The sequence below is a fragment of the Micropterus dolomieu genome, linkage group LG07, assembly GCF_021292245.1.
Source record: "Micropterus dolomieu isolate WLL.071019.BEF.003 ecotype Adirondacks linkage group LG07, ASM2129224v1, whole genome shotgun sequence".
NCBI lineage: Eukaryota > Metazoa > Chordata > Actinopteri > Centrarchiformes > Centrarchidae > Micropterus > Micropterus dolomieu.
The window spans coordinates 26,499,442-26,510,784 of NC_060156.1; the positions used below are offsets into that span (position 1 = coordinate 26,499,442).

At 41.9% G+C, this 11,343-nt stretch overlaps 1 protein-coding gene across 2 annotated transcripts in view; it reads left to right on the plus strand.

Annotated features, from left to right (window-relative positions):
- vwa8 (von Willebrand factor A domain containing 8) overlaps positions 1 to 10,795 on the plus strand; it is a 70,743-nt gene extending 59,948 nt beyond the window's left edge. For both annotated transcript variants that reach the window (XM_046053429.1, XM_046053431.1), the window contains exons 40-45: positions 1,474 to 1,582; positions 4,509 to 4,634; positions 5,148 to 5,306; positions 7,189 to 7,287; positions 7,686 to 7,924; positions 9,127 to 10,795. In XM_046053429.1, the coding sequence (XP_045909385.1) occupies positions 1,474 to 1,582; positions 4,509 to 4,634; positions 5,148 to 5,306; positions 7,189 to 7,287; positions 7,686 to 7,924; positions 9,127 to 9,235 (841 nt within the window). In that variant the 3' untranslated portion in view covers positions 9,236 to 10,795. The remainder of the gene's footprint in view (positions 1 to 1,473; positions 1,583 to 4,508; positions 4,635 to 5,147; positions 5,307 to 7,188; positions 7,288 to 7,685; positions 7,925 to 9,126) is intronic.
- Positions 10,796 to 11,343: the final 548 nt, after the last annotated feature.

Here is an 11,343-nt window from a genome sequence, read left to right on the forward strand (position 1 = left end):
GGGGGGGGGGGGGGGGGGGGGGTGGTATTTGGGCTTTTTGATTGCATGGCTGATGCCTGTGCAGTCTACACAATTCATCCATCTGACTCTGCTCTCATGCAACCAGCCTCTCTCTCTCTCTCTCTCTCTCTCTCTCTCTCTTTCTCTCTCTCCTACACACTCAGGTTTGTTGCAAGCTGACACATAAAGTCAGAACCTCTCTACCGTCCTTTAATCCCGACCTGCGTTTTGAAGTCACTGCTCTGTATCTCTCTGGTGGTTATGGTCTGGTTGTCACCAAAAGCTTCAAACACCTGACAGATATTTCCCTCACCTCTCTCTCCAACACACACACACATCAGTCTGTGCAAACATGGTGCAGGTAGGATTCTGTGTCTGTGTGTGTCAACGATACTAAAGTACCTGCACTGTGGGATTATACAGATAAGCTAGGCTGGGGGGGGGGGCAGCCCACCTGTCTTGTCATGTTCACAGGTGTGTTTTGGAGAGAACACACACATGCACGCACACAAAAAAAGAGGCTTCATATTTAACAACATTGACCTCTGTGTCAGCTTGTCCACAGGTGTCCTGAGCTCTGTTTTCACTCTTTCTTTCTTTATCTACTTAACCTTTTGGAAAAACCCATGGACAGACACAGATAGTTGTCTATATTAGCTTCAGATTTACCCCCAAAAATGCAGTTGTTATTCTGCTCTGCTGCATTAGGTTGGAGGCTGCACCCAAAAGTTGCCTGTTTTTTTAATGAAAAATGCAATTATTTTTATAAAATCATGTATAAAGCGATGGTGTGTGAGAATGGGATGTCCTGTGTAAGATCATAGGCTTGAAATATAGTGATTTGTGGAGTTTCCTTAAGATCTTTAATGGAACCCTGTCATCTACCCCGACAGTGTGTCCTCTTCCATGTCACAGCCTTGAGATGTGTATTAAAATTTTATCAGGTCAAAGCTAATTCTTTGAAATGTGTCGCTCGGTGCAGATTATATGCACAAACCTGTTGCAGTGCTTTTTGGTTGCTCAGTCAGATTTCAAGTTATCATGTGGGGTTTAGAGCGGGTCCTTCTATTGTTTATATTTCATGGTGGACCAGAGATGTCTACAGATGCAACTGTGCATTATTTTAAACCAAGTTGGCCCCGTTTCACTTGATTTGTATTGACATCAAAATCTTGTGTGCTCCCTGCCCAAGTCATATCATGGAGAGCCACAGAGTTCCTGCATGGACGCAGGTAGGAAGAAACCTAATTTAACTGCCTGTCAGTCACCTGATTTGTACAATAATAAAAATAGAGGCCTTTACAGCTCTGCTAAAGCCATTTGAAGCTAAAAGTCAGAAGAAGAACTACAAATCCAACATACTGTGTGCTTGAATACAATAGGTGGTGTGCCGAAAACGTGTCAAATCAAGCCATGGCTATTACACTTTGTCTCTCCTCTCCCTCTGTGTTTCTCTCTGTCCTTCCATCTCAGGTTGAAGGAGATTGATATGAGCGAGTATGACGCCGCCACGTACGAGCGCTTCTCCAACGCTGTCAGCAGACAAGTTCAGTCTCTACGCATCATCCTGGACAGTTTACAGGTTAGCTTCACTCCACATGGCATCACTCTTACTTTAGACAAGTGACAGTAATGTTACTCACAGTATTACAATTTAAGGCATTGTCTAAATTCTTCTTTCGGAAGAATTGGTCCAAAAGAATAAAAATTTGAAAATGTGCGTCTGCAAGACACACCTTTGAAGACCACAAGTCTGAACGCTGCATCACTATGACATTACTTTTACATTGGTAGAGAGCACAAATGAATTTCTAATCCCAATTAGTTTAGTTTAGTGTCAAGATACTATATATCATTATATGGCAAATTAAAACAATTAAATGAATGTTTAATGCAATGAACTGTATTGCACCATTATTCATTACATCAAAGAAAATTATTAACAAGTTAAAGAAAAGCATAAACTCATCAACAACTAATTTTGCTTGTTATTAATTATAGTTTGCTTGGAATTCTCATTTTGTAAATTGAAAATACAATATAATATTATCAAGACACTTTTTGACTCAAAGTCAACCGAGGGAACTTCAAGACGCCATCATCAAATGCAACATCTACATGTGTTGTTCATCATCATTTGTATATTCTTCCTATTAAATATCCTTATTGGAATTTCAGTGTGCGTATCCGGGTTAAACATTTGTTTGCAATGACAGGTCAGCCTGCTCAGGTCGGATTTAGATTTTTAAAAAAGCTTTTACTTTACAGTCAAACAGTAAGCACTGCAGTCCAACTAACCCTGGCCAGTCACAAAGTCATGAGGTCATAAAGTTGGTAGATGACAATTGATTGACCTCATGCAAACCCACATGTGATGTTGGGGCAGGAAGGAGGGGGCGCTGTCCCACAGGAACACCCTCATTGGTTGAATGAATGAAAAGCAAAAGTTTAGGGAGTGGGTGGGTGGCTAACAATCCAGCATGTGATATTGTCTCCATTTCATTATTTTGGTTTAGACTTCCCTCCCATTGTTTGAGCTCCTTAGGGGAAATGTGTGTTGATGCATTCAAGAGGGGTTTTTGGTACGCGTGTGTGCGTCTGTGTTTGTGTTTCCACGTGACTAGAGGAAAATCATGCTGCATGTAAGAATGATTACAGAGCAGCGAAACTAAGCCGTGCTCTATTATTCTGCTGTCCAGGTGTGAAGCTCTATTTGTATATGTTGTGGTGGGTGGGTTTTTGTCTGTGTTTGTGTTTCCCATCCAGGTGTTTGCAGCCGTGCCAGCGTTGGCTTTGAACATGAACGTTGGTTATTGTTTGTATTTGTCCTTGTAGCCCCGGGCGTTTTTCCCGCTGTAAAGCTGATGGAGATTATACCAATCCCAGCAGGCGTGACGCTGTGAAGTCATGTTATTTTTATCATACCTGAAGAGTGATTTAAGGAGTCTCACACACACACACACACACACACACACACACACACACACCTAACCATAGCTTGTAAGTTGTCAATAAACTTATAGTGTATTGTTTCATCCCCTTCAGTCCCCACAAGGGAAACCCCTCTCTATTTATCGCTCAACAATGGACTGGCTTGCCAGACATAAACACCTGGGCTCTTATTTATCAAGCGTCTCCGAGTAGGAAGTCCTAACTGGCCAAAATAATCACTGAGTAATACATTTCTGCTGCTAGTTTTAGACCTTAGGAAATAAAAGCTGTTTTCAACTTAATTCAACGGGGAAGTTACTCCTATCTTTGGCAGTATTTGGGAGAAGTGTAGAGGTGTCCATACCTGTTATCAGGAGATGACCAATGGGAGTACACATATACTTTTTTAAAGTTTAAATGGTAACTTTTCAACTGAATTTTTCAACCTGAACCCTGTAACTAAGTGACTAATGGGGACAAAAAATTTTGAAATTGGATTGTATTGAGCACGAGCGCTGCGGTTGGCAGCATGTAATTCTTCTGGGCAATTACAGGGCGTCAATGTACATCCACCTTAAAGTTCTTATTTTTGCCACTGACAGGCAAGTGTCTGACAACATTATGGAAAGGATCCCTATAGAGATCGACCTTGTTTTAAAGGACAAGATCGTTTCTGTTTAACCACTATATCGCTGTCGTCAAAGCCACCAGACTCAATTGACAAATAAAGTCATTTTACCACGCAGATTATCGTAAAACTCACTCTTCATGGTTGCCATGATACAACTTATTTAACACATACATGTCTTCTCCTGTTATGTGTACATTATTCCCAAGCACACTCATATGTCTATAAAGAAATGACAACTATTGTTAATTATTACGTCATTTCTTATCAGTGATGTTAAATCATTTGCTGTATGTAACATGATGGCCAGTCTGTGTTCTTGTGTGTACACATGTCATGTGTTATGTAAAGCAATTTCAATACACTTGAAACTAAATATTATCACTGTCGACTTTTGTAAAGACTGAATGGGTGGGGTGGAGCGGATTGTGTTCCTTCTTTTGTTAGTCTCCTTTTTTGTAAAGAAGCTCTCCTTCCTCAGGGAGCAAACTGAAGACGGTTGAAAGTGATGTTGCTCTGCCTCTCTCCTTCCAAGTGACCACAGCAAAAAGTGGAGAGGGATCCTGAGAAATGGGGTCAGAGCTTCAAAGAGACACCAGCCTCCTGCCTCTTTTGTTCAGTGGGTGCGGGTGGGAGGAAAGGTGGCAGTTGGCGGTGTGTGTGTGTGTGTGGCGTGGGGGGGGCGTACTAAAAGGAGTTGACACGTGTCATGTGCATCTGGCTGTCAGCTAATTTAAGCATCCGTTCATACTGTATGTACCGTGAATCTTTCTTGTTGTCTAGAACGTGTCAGCTGAAATTACGGCCATCTGGACTTTTTTTCCTTGTTTCATAATCTAATAGCCCCACCAAAGTGAAATCATCCTCCCCAGACAGATTTTGCAATGTGTTTATTTATTTGGATGATTGGTATGGAACATGTACTCAAACCTTGTGTGCTTTTTTTCAGGCTAAAGGAAAGGAGAGGCAGTGGTTGAAGAACCAGGCTCTGGGAGAACTGGATGATGCTAAAATCATTGATGGTCTGACTGGAGAGAAGGCTATATATAAACGCAGGGGAGAGCTGGAGCCAGAGGTGTGTATGTGTGTGTGTGTTTGTGTGTGTGTTGCTACAGATATTTAAGCCACTTTTTTCACATCATTTTGACCTTTATCTGTCAGACGATACATTCCAGTGGTGTGTGTGAGATTATTATTACAACCTGGGTTTCTGCTCAAGCATACAGTCATTTCTGCTTTCATGTATGCTTGAGTAAACCCCCGCCCCACACACACACACACAGACAGAGATAGTTCCCACGCTAATCATACAAAATCACACTAACCATGATATGCATGCCATGTTTTTTCTACCTTATTTAGCGACATGCATAGCATATTTTTGGTTTGGCCTGAAGGTCTACATTAAAATAATTGCAACCTGTTTTGAAATCCTGCCCTTGTGTTGAATGTTATTTTAAGTGAGCTACACCAAAATCCATAAAACGCTTTCCAAAATAGATATATTCTTTAATTTAATCATTCGTCACTGCTGATTTTCTTTAAAAACGTTTTTTTTTTGTATTTATGTTACTCTGTTCGTTTACAGCTGGGCAGCCCTCAGCAGAAGCCCAAGCGTATACGGGTGTTAGCTGACGTTTCGGGTAGCATGTACCGCTTCAACGGCGTGGACGGCAGGCTTGAGCGCTCCATGGAGGCTGTGTGTATGGTCATGGAGGCTCTCGAGAACTACGAGCACAAGTTCAAGGTTAGAACGCCACACCAGATCATGTGTATGTAATATAGTGTAATGTTACTGAAGAACCAGTCATTACTGTACAACCTCAACACACCACTATTATCTATGTTACTTTTCCTCACTGTATCAGGTGTACAGCAGCCATGTATGCATTTTATGTCACATAACAAATGTGTATTCAAGAGGACTTTAATCCCAGATTCCATGTCTTTTCTGGATTAATGTGAACCTCACCAATTTTTTGCTTAAATAGTAAAGTAAAGATTTGTGTAATTTTGTCTAAATATGAATCAAACTATTTGATTAAGCCAGACCACATTTGGTAACTACTTGTAATCAGGTTTCCAACCACAGCAGTATCAGTTCAGTAGCTAGGAAATAAACAATAAGCACCAACTGACCCTTCTTAGATAAATTAATTTCAAACCATTTAGCAGTATGAGACAATATGTGGATAATTACTGGGTGAATAAACTTTGTCCATTAATGTTTTTCCGCTGCCCCCCTAATTGTCTTATGAATCAAATATTAATGAGGTCATAACTCGACCTTAATAATCATCTACTTTTTGCCCCAGGTCTATGAGCCACCTGGTTTGCCATGAAAAAGAGTTGGAGCCTCTGGCTGACATGGTTAGAGACAGCCACACCAAGCTAGGCTTCAGCCAGGTGGTCATTAGTGTAAATGACAACGTTTCCTGTGGCGAATACCCTTGTGGTCTTCACTAATCACCGGCTATTGTCTACTTTTATGTGCCACTGGTGCTCCTTTGTCACACTTTTGACCACATTAGTTTGTGCTGTTGACACATTTCTTGGGCCATTCATGAATGGAAAAAAGGAATCCATCTTAGCCAGAAAAGTAGGATCATGCAAAAGATGGAGGAAGTGAAATAGAGAGGTGCAGTGCGAAGGAGGGAGATGAGACATGAGTGTGTGCAAAAAGGCTGAAGGGAGACAGACTTCTTGGCCCCTACGTGACACTTAACCCAACCTAATACTGATCACATATCAGTGCCTCTCTCTCTCTCTCACACACACACACTTCAGTGCACCTGATCACATGTCTGTGTAGCTGCTTTCTTTGCTAACACCCCTTACATAAAAGTACATCTGATAAGACATATACACCTTTACTTGTGTGTGCTGGTGCTACCTGCAGTGTGTGTGTGTGTGTGTGTTGTAAGATCTATTGATGCTGGTAGGTCAAACACACAAATCTATTCAGGATTCCTGTTAGTGCATGTAAATAGAGATGATATGATGAAACATTAGTCTAGTATGTGTCACTTTATAGTTTCATGTCCTATTCATTACAACCATCAGACCCCCATTTACAAGCCAAAAATGGAACGCAACACTTGCATATTAAAAACTTTAGTTTGAGTGATTTCTATGTTTCATTAAATTCAAGGATTTCTTAGTCCCTGAGGGGGGCTAAGAAATGGATAGTACAAAAAAGACTGACTGATATGAAAAGATAACATGTTGAAAAAGCACACTTCTTACCCAGCAACAGCGATATGGACAGATGAGACACATAGTTGCATACCTTTGACCACCACAGTCATAACTGCCCTTCTTAGAAATAGCCCATATACGTAATATTGGGGGCCTGAAATAGCTGAGTGGAGCCCACGGTGCCAGGCTGACCCGGCCTTATGTAAGCCAGTTGTGAATGATGGTCTTTGACAGGGTTAACATACTGTAGCGGGTGCAGATTTGAGTGAGGATAGCCTAGATCTGATGTTTCTGCACCATCACACCTGCGTCTTTACACTTCATTCCATGTACTATTCTAGGTCCTACCATTTACATTCCTATGGTATGATACATTTTACCGTTGTACTTTTATATTTGTTAAGTTTGATCATACTGTTTCCTCTATACAGTACGACATAATGGGCCACTCAGGCGACGGCTACGACATCGAGCTGGTCAGAGCGGATAAAGTCCCCAAGAATAACAAACAGAGACTCAAAGTCCTCAAGGTACAGATTCATAATCAGTCCATTCATGTTTTGTTACTGTTCACCAGTTATTCTCATATATATACCAATCAAAACAGACTAAAAACAATGGTTATTGTTGTTATTTCTTACTTTCTCTCTGTTGACAGCTAAAATTGCATTAATTGGATTAACTTTTTGTTTTTCTTATATTTTCAGTCCTATAAAGTGTGACCCTTAAATATAAAATTGCAAGATACCCTATGAGTTCAGTGCTCAGGGCTGTTTGCAGTCCCTTATTCTCCAGGATCAGCCACCATAAACAGATTCTCCACTTGTGCAATACACTGGATAATGTACAGCGAGGTTGAGGGGATGTCTGACATCCTGTTCAACTCTTTATCCCTCCTCCTCTTCTCTCCCCCTCCCCCGCCCTGCAGACCATGCATGCCCACTCTCAGTTCTGCATGAGCGGCGACTTCACTCTGGAGGGCACAGAAGCCAGCATTAAGGAGCTGGCACAAGAAGAGGCCGACGAGCACTTTGTGGTGGTGCTCAGCGATGCCAACCTTGAACGCTACGGCATCCGGCCCGAGCGCTTCGCCCAAGTCCTGACATCTGACCCGCAGGTCAATGCCTTTGCCATCTTCATCGGATCCCTTGGTGATCAGGCTGAAAGGTGAGGAGGTGGAGATGGGCGTAGAGGCATCTTGGTTGAGTTAAGTAGAAGGTGCAAATAAGAGAAGCAAGGGAGAAAATAGGAAGGATAAGTGAAGGGGGAGAAAAAAAGAGCATAAGCCAAAGGACCAAGGATGACAGGAAAAATGGAAGGTGGCGGAGAGGTAATAATAAAAGAGGAGCAGAAGACTGGATGAAGGGACAAGTACAAACTCAAAATGACTGCTATTTGAACACCAACACCCAGTGTAACAGAAATAGCCAACAGTCCACTCAAAGCTTATCGAGACCATAGCCGGCCATCCAAAACCAATAAAGAACAACTAGACTTCAAAGTTAAGGTGAACAATGAATGTCCAATTCAGTCTAGCTTCACTTTCCTGCTTGCTGCTGGCCTGCTGACCTTTGTTGTCACATCCCAGATTAAGTCATGAGCTTTGCAGGCAGGACAAAAGGTAGCTAAGTGCACTCTTCAGTCCGCTTTGAAGAGCCGCTTGCTTCATGGTTAGAATGCAGTCATGAGCGGAAGGACCTTCAGAATGACATGACCTTCTTTTGCACATGGCTCATGAATCTGTGAAGAGTAGGAACAGCAAGAGAGAATGAAACATGCTGAGAGAGTGAGTGCAAAGAAGGAGAGCCAGAAGCCCAGGTCCTGTAGAAATGAACTGGTTTGGTTTCATTTCATTTGGTATCATCTATACAGACTACCGGTTCAAGTCGAGAACGCTGGATAGAGGAATGAGAACAATATATTATCATGGAAGCAAGTAAGCGTAGGAACTTAGTTATGGTTAAGCCATTCAGTTACATAAACGCTGTTGTCTGTCCATGCTTGTTTGTCCCCATTTAGAGGACAAACTACAAATTGAAAAGGAGGATTGTGTAAGGAAATGGGTGAATGAAAGAACGAAAGGGTAGTGGGTTTTTACAAAGGACTGAAACTCTGTGGAAGTGCCTGTGTTGTCATGTTCCTCAGCTCTGCCATGTGAAAAACAGCCCTTTCATTCTCTCTCACACACACACACACACACACACACACACACACACACACACACTGTACTATGTCAATGCAAATGTCTAGTACCAATTCACACAGAAAACAAGTACTTGTCTGTCTTTTTATTTTGGGGAACGATTCTGTTGCTAAAGTTCAGTCCCTCTGTTTAACCTCAAACTTCAACCTTTTTTTCTTTGTTTCAGACTCCAAAAGACCCTTCCAGCAGGGCGATCCTTCGTTGCCATGGACACCAAGCAGATCCCCCAAATACTGCAGCAGATCTTCACATCTACAATGCTGTCTAGTGCCTAAGACTGACAAACACACGAAGCACATACACTCACTTCTGTCTCACACATTCAAAAGCTCAACATTTGTTCTGCAAGCTCTGAAGCTTGTCCTTGACGTTGGCACAGTGATTCATCAAGATGTATCCTTAACTCACTTTCTGTATCAGATTGTAGAATCTTTACCTGAGCTGCATCAGGTCTGTAGACTCGCCTCTGAACAGGCCTCAAGAGCAAAGACGGTTATATTTATTATTTTACAGGAAACTTCCTTCTGTCAAAATATGACTGTGTTGACGCGACAGAGTTAAATGTTTAGCTGCTGTTTGGTGTCTCACAGGGAATAGGTGCTGTACAATGTGGTCTGCAAAAAGCCTGTGATCTTGTGCACTATGACTGTGAAATGGCACACACTGTATTGGTAACAGTGACATTGAATGCCTGTCTCGGACTCCATGTGAGGATCAAACACACATCAAGACCTGTTGTTGTTTTTGTGTTTTGGGCTGACAGTGTGCTGACGCACACACACATACATCCTTGTCCTGTTTTGGGTTGTGAGCAACTTTGCTTAGAGGGGAGGGTCATGAACTTGAAACAGCATCACTTATTTGGACTTCCTCCTCGTTTATCGTCTGTCACACTGAAAAACGCACATGCAGGAAGGGTGACACTAAAGTGCCACCTGACTGACACTTGTACATGGGGAGCAGCAATAACTTGGCTCCTTTGGAATGCTGGGACTCTGACCAGGGAATTTCCTGCCTGACTGCACATGCTCTTTAAAGCTAGCCGCTGTTGCACAACCATGGGCTGTGTGCGTGCTCTCCTACAGCATCTATGTCAACATGCACAAGCCCTTTCCTTCCTGGCTGCTGGACCTTGTGACGTCCCCCCACTGCTCGCCTGAATCCTGCAAGGAATCTGAGATCGCCTTTCATGGCCAGACCTCCCACGCCTCTTTCTCAAACACCAACAACTTGCCACTGCAAAATAAATTAGTAGAAAATGATCCGACTTAGTGTGTCAGTATGTGCTTAGCTGTGCATGTTAGGACTTAAGTGCACACAGACCTGTGGTGCGCATCATCTTATGTATTTCTGCTCTTTGACATCATGCTGTGCAGTCAGAGTCATGTCTGTGCCAGCTTCCAGCCACGTGCATCCATCACTTTCGCCTCCAGTTGTCACACTTTGTGATTGATAGCATCAATAGAACATCCTGTCTAACCATTACTCTCTATTGATTCATCTCTGATAGAGGGATGTCCTGTTTTTATTAACCTACTTTCATCTCCTTTTAACCCTCTCTCTTGACCTTTCTCTCACTCTGCTGATGTATTGGAGGGGGCAAAGGTGACTTCATGGTAAAAACTGGACTAGTGTCTCTGTGGACATTTTGCCTTGATCATATGTTTGCTAGTCAAGACATGTTTGGGTAGACATTTAACGTGTGTATAGCTGCATATTAAAATCATATACATATGTCTTTGCTTTTAATTTAATTGTAAATTTGTTAGTACTTTATGTGGAAAAAAAGGTGTGCAAGTAATGTACAAAATGTTAATAAAATCATGTTAACATTGCTCAGCTGATTCATCCCCAGTTTATGTCGTGTTGTACATATTGTTGATTATTACATCATTAATCACATACTGTTCATCTAATGCGGCTGTAACCTTTGCATTGCTAACAGTTGGTACCTTATCCTCAGTGTCCAAAGAAAACCATGTATCTCCAGATGTGGTCACTTTTCAGAAAATCTAAAGGAGGGCTGAGAATATTATCCAACTTGTAAAGCTAAATTAACCATTTAACAACCCACTGGATTATCTGAAAATGCATTATTACAAATCTGGAAATATAAGTATTTTGTAGTAGTAAAAAATATATATATATATGTTATGAGTGTGTTATTGTGTTTCATATTGTTCTGCAGTCGACCATGAAACTCTTAATTCTTAGAAACTGAGGGACTTCTATGAATCCCAGACCACTCCGCTTCCCTCTCATTTCCTCCATGGTCACTTTTTCCGTGTGTTGTAATGATGTGTTCACTCAGCCACAATCATCCAGCCCACCCTCTCTGTCTTGAGTAGCCGAAGCAACTCAGCACACACTATGCAACTCTTCC